The sequence below is a fragment of the Peromyscus leucopus genome, chromosome 5 (assembly GCF_004664715.2).
Source record: "Peromyscus leucopus breed LL Stock chromosome 5, UCI_PerLeu_2.1, whole genome shotgun sequence".
NCBI lineage: Eukaryota > Metazoa > Chordata > Mammalia > Rodentia > Cricetidae > Peromyscus > Peromyscus leucopus.
This window is the reverse complement of record NC_051067.1, coordinates 32,540,579-32,556,048: the sequence shown is the minus strand read 5'-3', so window position 1 is coordinate 32,556,048 and position 15,470 is coordinate 32,540,579. Positions and strand designations below refer to the sequence as shown.

Below are 15,470 nucleotides of genomic sequence, written 5' to 3'. Positions count from 1 at the left end.
CACAGTCGCGTGTAGTGGGTAGTTGTTCCAGCTTTGACCTGGAAGTACTACCCCAATTGAGGCTTCAGTAACTGTCACACCTACAAGGCGGGGCCGAGACAGGAGCCCTTAAGACCCCAGATCTGGATGTGCTAGATCTCTTGGTTCCTGGATCCCAGATGCTAGAGGTAGATCGAGCAGAGTTCTCCAGAGAACACCACTGGACTGCGCTACACCTTTCCCAGACCCTGTATCCTACCCCTTTACTTGTAAGTTACTCCACAAAATAAACCTCCCATTTAACTACATGGAGTTGCCTTAATACTACAACCAATAGTCCTGTGGCCTACTTATAGAATAATCACTCAGAAGCTTATATTAATTATAACTGCTCAGCCATTAGCTCAGGCTTATTACTGACTAGCTCTTACACTTAAATTAACCCATAATTCTTATCTATGTTGAGCCACATGACTTGGTACCTTTTCTCAGTTCTGCCTTGTCATCTTGCTTCCTGTGTCTGGCTGGTGAATCCTTACTCTTCCCAGAATTCTCCTCATCTGTTTGCCTGCCTATACTTCCTGCCTGGCTACTGACCAATCAGCGTTTTATTTATCAACCAATCAGAACAACACAGATTCACAGCATACAGAACGACATCCCACAGCAATCCTTGCTTTTAAAAACCTTTGTAAGATACCCACAGTTCACAAAATACTTTGTGCTGTATTTAAAACTTGTCAGAACTAGACTCTTCTACCTCTCCTCATCCATCTTCAGCCACTTCATTCATACTCAAAACCAGAATAACAATCTAATTGTTAGTTAATTCTAAAAATGCTGAAGATGCTCTACATCCTACAGCAGCAAATGGTTAGCCAATTCTTAATTCCTTATGTAACATTAACAAACACATCCATTTCATTAATATGCAAGTCGATATTCATCCTTAATAACTGGCAAAATTCTGTATCAAAAGACTGTTTCAAAAAATAATTTCTGGTTTTTTCTTTTCGAGACAGGGTTTCTCTGTGTAGTTTTGGTGCCTGTCCTGGATCTCACTCTGTAGCCCAGGCTGGCCTCAAACTCACAGAGATCCACCTGGCTCTGCCTCCCGACTGCTGGGATTAAAGGCGTACATCACCACCTGGCTCAAAAGAAACTTCTTTATGCTTTGTTATCAGAAAATGTTTATATTATCAACTTTATGTGCTTACAAACATCTCAGTAAATAGAGGTCACAAGCAGAAAAAGTGCATAATCAGTCGGGGCGGCGGCGGCAGCGGCAGCAGCAGCGCAGGCCTTTAATCCCAGCACTCGGGAGGCAGAGCCAGGCGGATCTCTATGAGTTCGAGGCCAGCCTGGGCTACCAAGTGAGTCCCAGGAAAGGCGCAAAGCTACACAGAGAAACCCTGTCTCGAAAAGCAAAAAAAAAAAAAAAAAAAAAAAGTGCATAATCAACTATACTGAATCAATTCAGCATTAATAACTGAGGTTAATTGTATTAGAATTAGCACCTATATATAAAAATCAGTTGTTTAGGGCTGGAGAAATGGTTCAGCAGTTAAGAGCACACACTGCTCTTGCACAGGACCCAAGTTTGGTTCCAAGTACCATGTTGAACAGTTCACAACCACCTTTAACTCCAGTTCCAGGACGATTTGATGCCTCTAGCCTGTGTGGGCACATGTACTCACATGCACATACATATACATAATTAAAAATAATACAAATGAACCTTTAAAATTCAGCTATTTAAAATATTCTAGGAGGAAACTATTAGAAAATAAAAATTTTTCAGATTCTATTTATAAGCTACAGACGTAGTTCACCTGATAATGCTTGTCTAGTATGCATAGAGACCTGAGTTGGATCCCCAACACTGCATAAACTGAGAGTGGTAGCCTTTGCTTGTAAGTTCAGAACTTGAGAGGTACAGGCAAGATGATCAGAAGTTCAAGGTCATCCTTGGCTACATAGTGACTTTGCCTGATACGAATAAGCCTTTGTGTCAAAAATTTTTTTTAATTGGAAATATAATTATAAGCAATGAAACATACAAGAACTTATACAAAAAAAAACTACGAACAAGGATAGATGAAGATCTAATTCATGGACCAGAAGTTTTTTTAAAACTGATTTTTTTTTCTTTACTAAGTTTCCTGGGAAGGAAAAAATTTCATTATATATATATATATATATATATATATATATATATATATATATATATATATATATATATATATATATATATAAAACTAAGTAACTTATACAAAGAATTGGTGCAACTTAATAGAAAAATATTTTTTTAATAAGCAGAAGATTTGAAGACACTTCACAGAAGATAAATAAACTCAGTTTGGGGATATGATGGCACACATTTGTAATCCCAGTACTCAGGAAACTTGAAGAAGTAGTATGGGCTATACAGTGAGAACTTGTTTCTAAGTAAGTTTTCTATGAATAATATAAACATATCTATAATGCATAAGTTATATAACTAAACATGTATATAATGCATACAATTGGTAGAAGTACTTAGGCACTTGCCATAGTGAGTATTTCAAGCTGAAATCACCTAAGGAATGATATCTTCAGAAAGGCCTTGTGCTCTGAATCACCTTGTATACAACAAACTATTAAAATTCTTTCCAGAAAAATGGCCCTTATGTATAAAGAGGATATATATAAGAAAAGCTCTGACACACTGATATGCTCCAGTAAAGAAGTGGTCAAGAAAAAATGGAGACATGTCAAGGGTGTAGGGTCCTCATTAGAAGACAACTGGTGTCCAAACCTGGGAAAATTTAGCATCCAAAGGAAATTGTCCAGGTGGCTCTCCTGTTCTGTCCCTCAGTGTTACAATATTAGGCCCAATATAAGAAAGGTCTCTCTTGGGTCTCCCTGCACCCCTTGCCTGCTTTTAAAAGCACACACTGAAGAAAAAACAAAACAAAACTAGTTGCAATAGGTTCTCTATGTTTTTAAAACATACAACTCTATCTTAGTAATATAATCAGTGAACAGATTCACAGAATGATTACTGTGGAAAGTCTTTTACTATCCTATGACCACTAATACATAATTACAAAAAAAAAATCGCTCAGGGAACACTAAAATTAACAAGTACATGGTTTAAAAAATGGATAGTTACATAGCATTTAAACATCTCTTTATAAATGAACTTCTAAGGGAAACTGGTATATCGCCCAAACCAAATTAGTAAGAATATTAGATAAACCTATAATGAAAAGCAATTTTATAAAATAATTGCAAGGTACACTCAGAAAGTGCCAGGGTCAAGAAAAAATTTTAAAAGACTGAGTATCTATCCTCTGTTGGTGGATCCACTTACAGAACATTAGAGTCAAATATTCATTACATCTAGTATGATTACTGGATGGGATCCCAGATCAGGACATTTTCTATCAACTACATAACTGGAAGGATTGTCACCTACTGTATTTGAACTTGGGATTAGGCAGTATAGTATCAGTGTTAAACTTTCTAAAGCGGATAAATGGTACTGTGACAATATGAACCCATGTGCTTAGTGATTCTATACTGAAGTATTTAGGAAGTGGTGTATTTGATATAACTGCACTATGCAATATGAACCCTAAGCTTAGTAAGTGCATACTAAAGCTTTTAGGAGGTGATGTACTTGATACAACTATACTGTGACAATATGAACCCTGTGCTTAGTGACTACATACTAAAGTATTTAGGAAGTGTTTTCTTTATTTTCAAATGCCATCAGACAAAATAAACAGGTAAATGGAAAAGATAAAGAAAATGGACCCAAAAGGAAGTATGTGATAATCTGGTTAAGGGCTTGGCAAGAACTGTTACTTTGAATATTCTTGAGGTTTTTTTTTTTTTTTAATTTTGAAGTTATCTCAAACTTATAAAAGAGATAATCAGTAGCCTAAAAGTAAATAGTTAATTTATATAAAATAGCATTTTACAAATAATTATTCTTTTAAAGGGATAAGTACTGCTGACTAGTCCTCTAAAAGCAGACATGAGTTTTTCAAATATTTAAGTATATGCTTGGAAACTACAATGAGGAATTTAGCCTGGTAATGTATTAATAAAAATTTAAGGACACACAAAGACATATATTTGGGGGGTGGGAGTTTAACTGTTTTAACAAATAAATAACCATATTGTCCCAAAGAACTATAACACTTAATGCATGGAAAATAGACTAAGAAAGGCTGAATAATTAATTTGTATCATGGATTACCATCCACAGACCAATTCTTAACAAAAGAAACCCCTCCTTTAATTGGCATAGGGGGTACCCACCACCCCCACATTTCCCAGAGTGCTCTTGAGTGGGAGCAGCAGGAAATATTAGACAGAAGGATTTAGAGTGTGGAGATAAACCAATAGAAAATACAGGATACCCTCAAGAGGGCCTGGAACTTATTCCATCGGGCTGTGACTGTCTCTGCCCTAGGGTATTTATAGAGATACCAAGAGGTAGAGCAAAAGACCTTCCCCCAGCACAGCCAAGTGCAAACCATCTCAGACACCTGCACTCAGGTCTGTGGTCCAATCATCCTCTCTATGCAGACCTACTGAGTAAAGCCACTAGGGAACCTGAAAATGGGCTCCCACAGGCATGGAAAACTTGAGTGATTTAATTAGCTCACTGACACACTTGAAGTTACAGCCCAAATTGGATAAGCATGTGACTTTTTTGGACTACTTTCAGAATCTAGTCTAGTTCACGTGAATAACCAAATTTCTAAGTACCAATGCTCTGCTTCCTTTGTTGCCAGAAAAACAGTAGCATGACAACTTAATGAAAGTATGTAATTACCATTGACATTAGAGGAGAAAGATGACTAACAGAAATGTTACACCATTGATAATCCTTTAGAATGGTGACTTTGGTTAGCAGAAAGGATGTACAGGTATTCACGAAGAAAGAAGACATTCATTGCATCAATCCAATGAATGCCAGGTCCTTCTGAACAAACTGTGCCCCAGTGATATGCAATAAATTTTAGCTATCTGCACCTCAACTGTCACCTTCTGCCAACATTCCCTACCATGATGGACTCTTATCACTCTAAAAGCCACAAGCCAAAATATCCTCCTTTCTATAAGTTGCCTTGGCCATGGTGTTGGACCTTACCAAAAGAAATCACCATGTCTGTGTTACAGAAACACACACACACACACACACACACACACACACACACACACACACACACACAACCTGGAGATCCCGAAGCTTTCCAAAATGGCTTTTACACATAATCCTCATATTTTTTAAAATATTCACCAAAATAAATGCACCCATCTAGCTCAGAAGTGAGAAAGTAAACTGTTTCAGAGTTTAAAGTCTCTGAAATGGCTATTCACCAGTAATATAAAGACTACTATTGAGACCTTTAGAAAACAACTGTTTATCTCCCTGAATCAAGAGACTTTAATGAGACAATTTCAACTTATTTGTCTAGGTTCAATGTTTGTGTCCTTTCCATAACACAGGTGGAATTTAGAAAAAAGCAAAACAACTAGAAATAACTCTAAATATTCCATCATCAAAACCCATATGAAATTATTCATTACTGATCAAAATATAGTCATGAGAATTTGCTAAATACACAAAAATAAAAGCTACCAAGACCACAGTCTTAATTTAACTATTATTTGTAAAACTAAAATTTAATATGAAATAACAAACCTAATCTCAATGAGACTGTTCATCACTGCACTAACACTTTATAATATCTTCTATTCCTCAAGTAATGAAATACCAAGATTTATTTTCAGGGGCAATTTTAATAGAACTTGCTCTTCCAGAGGACTCAGGTTCAGTTCCACCACCTACATCAGCTTACAGTGGTCTGTAACTCCAGTTCTGGGAGATTCAATTCTCTCTTCTGGCCTCCACAGGCATGAGGCACATACACACAATGCACTTACATGCATGCAGGAAAAGGAAAAGCACTCATATACATAAAAATAAATAAATAAAACAAATAATTATTCTCGAAGTGGAAATAATGGAACACCATGGACAAAAGGAAAAATAAAAACAGGAAACTTGGTCTACTCAAAAATTACCCATAAGCAACATCTTGATTCAAGATGAGCAGGAAGTTCCAGGGATTCGGCTTTCCTGGGTGGACTTTTCAGTGACACAGCTGCCTTTCAGTCATCCATGCTCCTATAACCCCAAATACACTCCCAGATTCTCTAAGCTATATTTGAACTGAATCCCCTTAGGCTTTTAGATGTCTTCCCTACCTGCAGTAAACATATACTATTCATGTCTCCCCAAGAAAAGTCACACAATATTCTCCTAAGTAAATACAATATGAGAAATAAATAGCCAACTCAAACTTTGTATATGATAAATCCAAAACCATACACTGTTTTACCTTGAACAGCTAGAGGTTATAGGTGCCAACTCTATGCAACAGAAAATTTGTAAATAACCTCAGACTTCCCACAACATAAGAGAAGGTGGCTACTAATTTACAGTACTGTAGTATGTACCACAGCTAATATTATGTGGCCATATTGCATATCTACATTTGTCTCCATTGTGAATGGCACCATGTTTAGTCTGTATATTTAAGCATTGATAAATGTTAACTTAGCAGATATATATATATATATATATATATATATATATATATATATATACTTTATAGTACTGAATGTCAAGACTATAATCTACATATATTTATGTATTTTTGTTAAAGTATTTTATGCTGCAGGGCTCCTCTGAATTAAAAAAAAAAAATCGTTACAAATATCCACACACAAAAAACAATCTATCAGTGGACCAAAGCAATTCAAATCTATATTGTTCAATAGTCAAATATATACTGTTCCAGCATAGGCACAAAACCTGAAGATCTTGGAATTGTCTCAAAATGGCCCCCCCAAACTGAAACCAGACAAAACATATTTTAACAAATATGTGATATAAGCAAAAGCACAAAAACCCATCTTATACCTTTCGGAGAGACTAAGTTCATTAAATTAAAAGTCTCTCAAAATAATGTATGTTTATTTTAAAAGGAGAAATTTCTCATTTTTCACAATAGTATTTCATAATAAGACAATTGTTTCAGGATTCAGTTATTTTATTTTATTATAATCCTTTTTTCCAAAACAACTAAGTTGAATATAATTTAACTGTCAAAGCCAAAAAACAAGCACACGAACTATCCAATTATTTCTCCATTTGTTTCTTAACATTTTACAAAGGGATCCCTCAACAAAATAAATACATAATCCACGGGGGTGAAGCCTCTTAATTCAAATAACTCAGCGTTTCAGTTCTGGAAAGATCTTAAATTAAGATCTCTTTGAATAAGAAAATTAGGACTGCTTGAATATTTATGAAGCAGGAATAAAATACTGAAGAGAGATATCATCATGAACCAAAACAAGATGAAGCAGAGTATTGCTCAAAATATTACATAAGGCCATTGTGGGGTTTATCTGCTGTCCTTCGAAAAACAGAAGAAGCTTCCTATTGTCCACCCTCACTTGCACCATGTTCTCTGGGTCTTTACCTTGAGTCACACCCAGAACGGACTTTGGAGGATTTCCAAGATTTTTAAAATAGCTTTTAATAGTCACAACATCAGTTTCTACACTCAAGTTCATTTTGCCGTTTAGATTTGCTTCCACCAGCACCCGATCGCCCATGTTTGCCATCCTCTCCACCATGTTCTTCAGGGTCTTCAAAGCTGGCAGATAAACACTCACATCCGAGGCCCGAACTCGGGGCTCTGTGTACTCTTTCCACCACCTTCTGGGAAGCACCTTCACAGGCAAATCGTGGACCATGGCACGAGTGTGGCCGGGGCACGACGCCAGCTCCACCACCACAGTGAGGCAGGGACGACGCTTGTTGGTGAGCTGGAGCTTCAGGGATGAAGCGCTGCCCGCATTCCTCACGGCTCTGGCCAGATGCTCAGACTTCAGCTCTAGATAGATTTCATTGAATTCCTCCGAAACACCCTCCATGCAGAAGTGGCGGAAGACTCCCCGCCTCACCTCACCCCACAGCTGGCCCTCACCCAGTGTCCCTGTGGGGCAGAAGCACAGACTGTCAGGACACATTCGAAGCACACAGACCTTCGTCAGCCTCGCTACGGTGCCGCTGACCTGGATGAAGAGCTCTAGAAAACTCTTGCTGGTGATCCTGGCCCGAAACTTCATGGCGCCTAGCTGGTAGACCGAGTGCTGTGAGGAGAAAGCTGACAGACAGGACAGCTGGTTCACGCTTCCGGCCTGGAGTGCGCCCTCTTACCCTTCCGGTCTGTAGTGCAGCCCGCTTCCGCTTACCCTTCCGGCCTGGGGTGCCCTGCCGCCCCTCCCTCCAGTCCCAGCACTGCCTACACTTGGGTTCCACCTGCATGCAGGCCCACTTCCACCTGAGGCCACTTAGGGCAATCGCTATGGAAGGATGGCCTCTGGACCTATCCTCACCTTCCCACCTGCCTGCCCTATTTGAATGTTTCACTGCTTCTGGTCTGCTCATAAGAAGGACACTCTTCACAGTGTGACCACAGTGAGATAACGAGCCCTTTAAAAACATTTTGGTACATACATACACCAAATATATACAGCCTTGTTCAATCCGGACATCACTTGCAAACGTCACTACATGTGTCATACAATGTGGTAAATTAGACATGCACTTCACAACCTGATATTTGCACCTAAAATACATATATATAATGGGCATCATTCCATACCAATAAACAGTAACTGGCTGCTTGGTGTTCCATTATATTGATAAAGTAATTATTTCACAAGAGGAACTCACATGGTCCAATTCTGACCTAATTGTAGGATAATAATGAATGTTATACAAAATACCTTTGCTTTTGTCAATATTTACTTGCATTAAATTTAAAGGGAAACTCCTGGTCACAGCATGTACACATAAAATTCTTCTATGTTACCAAACCATCGCAGAGGAAATTCTATCAACATACCTTCCCAACAGCTCCATTGCATAACAATCTATTTTGCATGTAGCAATGTGATGGGTAGAATAACATAGCTTCAACTTGCAAGATATGTATGTCAATTTTACTTTCATGACTTTTTATGGAGTCTGTTGCTTGATTTTTAAGGTCTCTGGTAAGGTCCGGCTGATGACACATGCCAATAATTCTAACACTGGGAGCTAGAGGCAGAGAGGATCACAGGTTTAAGGAAAGCTAGGGTTACGTTCCAAGGCAAGTCTAAGCTATATAGTGAGATTTTATCTCGAATAAACAGATGGATAACAAAAGAATAAAGTCTCTGGCAAGAACATTAACCCTCGGTCCCTATAAACACTTCCCAGATTAGTCCTTAACCTTCATATTGTTTATGGTGCTCTTTGTACTTAAACAATATTAGAAATGTACATGTTAAGTGTATTTGTCTTTTCTCTTGCTCCTAGAGTCCTGAGTCATGTGACACACTGAGCGTGCAGCTCAAACGTCTGTATTCACTCGATCACAGCAGAGCGTTTGTTCAGCCCCACTGCTCCCTAGACAGGGATTCCACAGCAACAGCACAGCCTCTCACGAAGGTCTCTTAGAGCCCACAATCTGACAACTGGCTACTTCTTCACCTTACTTCTGGCCCAAAATGAGTCCTGAGTCGCATCCCAACCTTAGCCCAAAGACAGCAGCATCTTGGCTAGGAGGTTATAGCAATCAGTAGTGCTATGTAATCTTTCAGTTCCTCTTTGTCTTGGTTACTGTTCTGCTGCAAAGAGACTGAGACTAAGGCAACTCTTTTAAAAGAAAACTTTTTTTGTATTGGTTTGGTTTGGTTTGGTTTTTTCGAGACAGGGTTTCTCTGTGTAACAGCCCTGGCTGTCCTGCTGGAACTCCCTCTGTAGACCAGTCTGGACTCAAACTCAAGAGATCCACCTTGCCTCTGCCTCTGGAGTACTGGGATTAAAGGCTTACGCCACCACCACTACCACTTAAAAGAAAACATTTAATTGAGCGCTTGCTAACAGCTTAAATTAGTCCATTTATCATCATGGTGGGAAACAGAAAGACATGGGGTTAGAGCAGTAGCTGAGAACTTTATATTCTTGGTCCACAGGCAGCAGCAGCAGCGAGAGACAGAGACAGACAGACAGACAGACAGAATGAGACTGGCTTGGCTTTTTCAAATCTCAAAGCCTGCCAGCAAGGACATATTTTCTAAGCCTCCCAAAGAGTTCACCAACTAAAAACTAAGAACACATATACATGAGCCCATGGGGCATCTCATTCGAACCATCACACTCTTCATGACCTCCAGTGGGTACCCTCAGGATTTCCTCTAACATGCTCGTTTTCCTGATGATCAGATTTTTGAGGGTCAGATATTTCAAGTTTTCATACATCACAGACACAAGGGAATGTATTATAATCTTCTGTCTGCTTCTGTGCTTACACTATGTTCTATCCATTAAAAGGCAGGGGCCCAGTGACCTGCCTTTTAGAGGATATAGAGGATGACTCCAAGACTTGCTGTATCTACCACGGGGCCCTTGTATTTTCAGTCCCAGAAGAAGGGGGGCATAGTATATGGTACCCAGCCTGCTTCTAGAACTGAACACACTGCAGATACCAAAGTCCATGAGATGGATGTTCAGGTCAGCATCTACTATAGCTTGGACATAAAGTGTCCCACAAAAGTCAATGTGTTAAACTCTTAATGTCCAGGGTGGTGCTACTGGGAGGTGCAGTGAACCTTTAGAAGGTGGGGCCTAGCCCTCAGGCCACTGGGGCATGCATTCAAGGAGACTGTGGGATTCTCACCTTTGTTCTACTTCTTTCTGCTCCCTGGAATATGAGAGAGTTGGTGTTGCTCCTCTGTGCATGCCTGCCATAATGTGCTGCCTGCCCTCAAACCTTCAAGAGTATGAACCAAAATAAACCTTTTCTCTTTGTAATTGTCTCAGGTGTATCATCACAGTGACAAAAAGCTGACCAACACAAGTGAAAGGGTGGGCTGTTGGTATGGAAAGGAATTTTGGAATGGGATGAAATTTTAGGACGGGATGGAACAAAACGACAGAATGTTGGGAGAGAATGGGATGTAGAGATGGGATGAAATGTTGGCTAGGACAGGATACAATCGGATAGAATGGGATAGAAAGAGAAGGGATGAACTGTAACACTGGTATAAAAAGAGGTGAGAGGATGAGATGGAATGGAACAGGATGGGGTAGGATGTAATGTCTACTTACATTACTTATCTGCTATTATATCAAGTACTACTTTCACTAGAGCCTTCGACATATAATTGTAGTTGTAAGCTATTAATTCTCACATCCATGTCGCACCTTAGCATGGTTGTAATGTTTGCTTTTTCTCCAAATTGTTGCCCATGGTATGCTGGCTAACCCAGTGCTAAGTAACCATGGAGAGGGGGCTACTATGCTGGCAGTGGCAAACCTCAGTATCTACCTGTTTGTCTCTGTATGTTTAGGGCAGCAGTCTGCCTTGTGATAAATATCAGAAGGAGATAAGTTAGGGACTTTCATACTAAAAAATTTTAAAAACTGAGTTTTTTCTTACTAGAAGAACACAAGGGGGTGATCTCCAAGTTTCTCACATCCCAGACAAGAAACTGCAAAGTATTTTTTATATTTATATAACTTCAAGAATAGTCTTTATACTATACCCAAACTTTAGTATATAAGGGCAATGTAAAAATTAAAGGTATTTTAACAGAATATGGATTGAATTAAAGTTGAAAAGCAGAAGTGTGTGTATTGTGTTTTAAAATTCATATTTACCAAAGAAAGATTAGCAGAAAGAAATAACATATTCTGTATGTATTTTGTAAACTGTATATATTTTTATTGGTAAAATTAAAGCAGTACCATCAAATAAGGCTTTGACCAATGTAGCAAATGAGCTACAAACAGCAGCAGTATACTGTAGTATTTTCAGCTATTCAAAAATTAAAGATAAAATGTGGTGGTTTGAAGGAGAATGGCCTCTATAGGCTCATATTTGAATGCTTGATCCCCAGTTGGTGGAACTGTTTGGAAAGGATTGGAAGGTGTGGCCTTGCTGTGTCACCGGGGAACAGGCCTGATGTTTCAGAAGCCCACAACCATTCCCAGTTCCCCACTTCCCTCTCTCCCTCCCTTCCCCACCTCTCTGTCTCTTTCTCTCTCTCTCTCTCTCTCTCTCTCTCTCTCTCTCTCTCTCTCTCTCTCTCTCTCTCTCTCTCTCTCTCTTTCTCTTTCTCTCTCTCTCTCTCTGCTTCACTGCTGTGTCTCAGGATGTAAGCTCTCAATTACTGCCCCAGCACCATGCCAGCCTTCTTGTGTTCATGCTCTCTGCCATGATGCCATGACTCATCCTCTAAATTGTAAACAACAATAAACTCTTTCTTCTGTAAGTTGCCTTGGTAATGGTTTCTCTTATCAACTGAAAAGCAAATAAGACAGTGAGGGCTGGAAGATGGCTCAGCTGAGCATAAGGACCCGAGTCCAGATCCCCAGAACCCTTGTAAAAAGCAGGGCATAGCAGTGTGTACTTGTAATGCCAGCCTTAAGGTGGAAGCTGTCTCAAAAAGTAAAAGTAGAGACCAAAGAAAGATGTGTGATGTCAGTCCTAGGCATCTACACACACACATGCATGCACGTACACACACGTGAGATAAAAATACAAAACAAAATTTTTTTACTACCTAGAAGTAGAAAAGATTTCTTAGACCCACAAAACACTTAGGATGAGGAGGGACAGAAACTTTCTAATAGTTTTGAAACTGTTTGCAAACATAAAGCATTATATAGCAAGGCTTTACTTACTAGAGGCCAATAATAATGAGGGTTTTTGAAAATGTGTTTGTAAAATATAGCATAATAAAGCAAGGTTTCACTTACTAGAGGTCACAAATAATGAGATACTCTATATAAAGGAAATTTCTAAATAAGAGGCTTTGTAGTTTAAAAAACATATCTGTAATTTTCAAGGATTTTGGCCAAGATGTTTCCACTCTGCATTTGCCTTTCTAGTACTATATGGGACAAAATTCACCTTTAATAAATCTGGGCTAGAATTGTGGCTCAGTGGTAAAGCATTTGCCTACCATAGGCAAAGCTCTGGTTTTAATCCCCAGCACAGCAAGAAATGAAAAATCATCACAGAAGTTACCATAAATTTTTTTTCAGTTACCATGAACATTAATGACTGTTCTGGGCATGTTCCTAGATTACTGCTTCAGACTGCAGTGTTTAATAAGCTTGTTTTTTTTTTTTTTTTTTAATAGTCTTACTTGATGTTAGACTCTTACTGATTATTAAAACCATGGTGCCGGCCAGCCTCCTCCAAATCTCTCAACTTCTGCACTGTTCTTGCCTGATGGCCACTCTCCCTGGCTCTCTGCTGTCTAAACCTTCTGTTAACTCCGTTCTGGAAGCCTTCTCCAGGATGGGAGCTCTGATGATGTTCATGATGTTCAAATGCCACTCAGGCCTGTCTTAAGTCAGGAAGAACCAGAGCATCTCATGCTTCTCATCCCACACTGGAGTTCTCCACTCATTCCACACTGGAGTTGTCCACTGCAGCAATAATCCAAGTTTGGACAGGACCAATCTTTGTGGTAAAGGCTACTCTGTGAATGGCAAGACATTGAACAAATAGTTCGTCTCTATTCACTATGCCAGTAGCTCAGCTCAGGAGCTGTGTAAGAGTGGAGAAATTAAGCTGAACACAAAAGCAAAGCAGCATGCTCACATCCATTTCTCTCTGATTTTGGCTGTCAGTGTAATTCGACTAAATGTTTCAATCCCTGCTGCCTTGACTTCTCCACAACAATGGACTTAAAAGAAATGGTAAAATAAAAGAAGTCTTTCTCCTCTAAGATGCTTTCTATGAGGGTATTTTATCACAGCAACAGAAGAGACACTAAGACACAGCTGAAGACCAAGCACTCAGACACAAACCAGTAGGTAAAACTTGAGGTTCACAACACAGCACTGCCCCTCAAATTCACAACCTTATGGTAACATCATGACCTTTCTGAAATTATGTCTTATGTTTCCTTTGGTCACAGAAGGAACCTAACTCCTCGAATCCTATATGCCCAGACTCTAAGCTCCATCTATAATACCTTCAGATCTTTTTCTAAAAAGGAACAAGCAGAGAATAGGACAATGCTATGGCTGTGGTAGCATCTATTCTGTATCAGTTTTAGTCGTTAGGCTTCAGACAGGTAGATGTGATGTCAAACAATGACCAAAAAGCATTGCTTGTGACTTACATAATTAAACAGGAAGCTGAATATGTCCCATAATTCAAAAAGGACAAACTAAGAACTTGTGGAATCTATTCCTAATTAAGCTTTCTATTGCTATTCCAGAGCCTAAGAGAACTAATAAATTCTAAACAAGAAATTAAGAAAAAAAAGTTAAATTAGTCATAATTCACATATAATTGTTACAGGGAAATCAAGGCTTACACTTTAAATTCTTAGTCCCACTAATGGGAGAATTTAGAAAGACTTGGAAGAAAGCCCAAGGCCAATTTTATTAAGAGTCTGAGAGATAAAAATAACATGTCCAGCAAGCTGAACACTTCACAAGTCACCAGTAGGAGGAGGATGGAGAAGAGGAAGAAAGACATGCCTTTAAGAAAGCAGCCAGGCAGTGGTAGCACACACCTTTAATCCCAGCACTCAGGAGGCAGAGGCAGGCAAATCTTTGTGAGTTTGGTGCCAGCCTGGTCTACACAGTGAGTTCCAGGACAGGCACCAAAAGCTACACAGAGAAACCCAGTCTTGAAAAAACAAAACAAAACAAAACAAAAAAACAAAACCAAAAGCAAGCAAGCAGGCAGCTTAGGTAATGAAGAACAGCAAGTAGTTATGACAGAGGGGAGTGGGGCTTCTGAGAAAAGGGGTGAGAAAGCAGAGTGTGCAGGAAGCATGCCCAAGCTTTAGCAAATACCCAAAAGGAAATAAAACAATCCCAAAGAAGAAAAGGTTAAAAGTATCACTTTTCTGAGCAACCAAAAAATGCCAACAGGTATCCATGCTAGATGATGGAAGCTATGCAAATGACTGCACAAAGGACAAGCCTCTTGGAAGGGTAAATAAATTATCCAGTTGAAGGGGTAATTATTACTGCCTCCTTGGCTTGGCTTTAGGTGAACCAGGCTTCCTGGAGGGTAGTCCCTTGACCAGGTGATTGACAAGGCCAGCTCTCAAGGGAGGAGACAATAGTGTGCAATCTTCTAATCTCTGGAACAGATCAGAATGGCATATCTCCATCCAGGGTCAGAGGTGGATAGCATTCCTTGACCAGGAGGCAACAGCTTGTGTTAATGGGCCTCAACAGAGCCCTTACGTCTTCAATGGCCTCCAACGCTAGGGTAAGTAACACAACTAGCCAAATTTGAATCGTTAAAACTAACTAAATGGATCCAAACATCAAACTTTTGAGTGACCCTGCTCCCTGACCTACAAGCAAAAACCAAGAATTGAAT

At 39.3% G+C, this 15,470-nt stretch overlaps 2 protein-coding genes across 4 annotated transcripts in view; both read right to left on the bottom strand.

Annotated features, from left to right (window-relative positions):
- Positions 1-15,470, bottom strand: part of Exoc2 (exocyst complex component 2) — a 177,499-nt gene that overhangs the window by 144,288 nt on the left and 17,741 nt on the right. The window lies entirely within an intron of this gene.
- On the bottom strand, positions 7,088-9,824 carry Hus1b (HUS1 checkpoint clamp component B). The gene has a single exon (XM_028881114.2). The coding sequence runs from the start codon at positions 8,182-8,184 to the stop codon at positions 7,354-7,356; it is 831 nt and encodes a 276-aa protein (XP_028736947.1). The 5' UTR covers positions 8,185-9,824; the 3' UTR covers positions 7,088-7,353.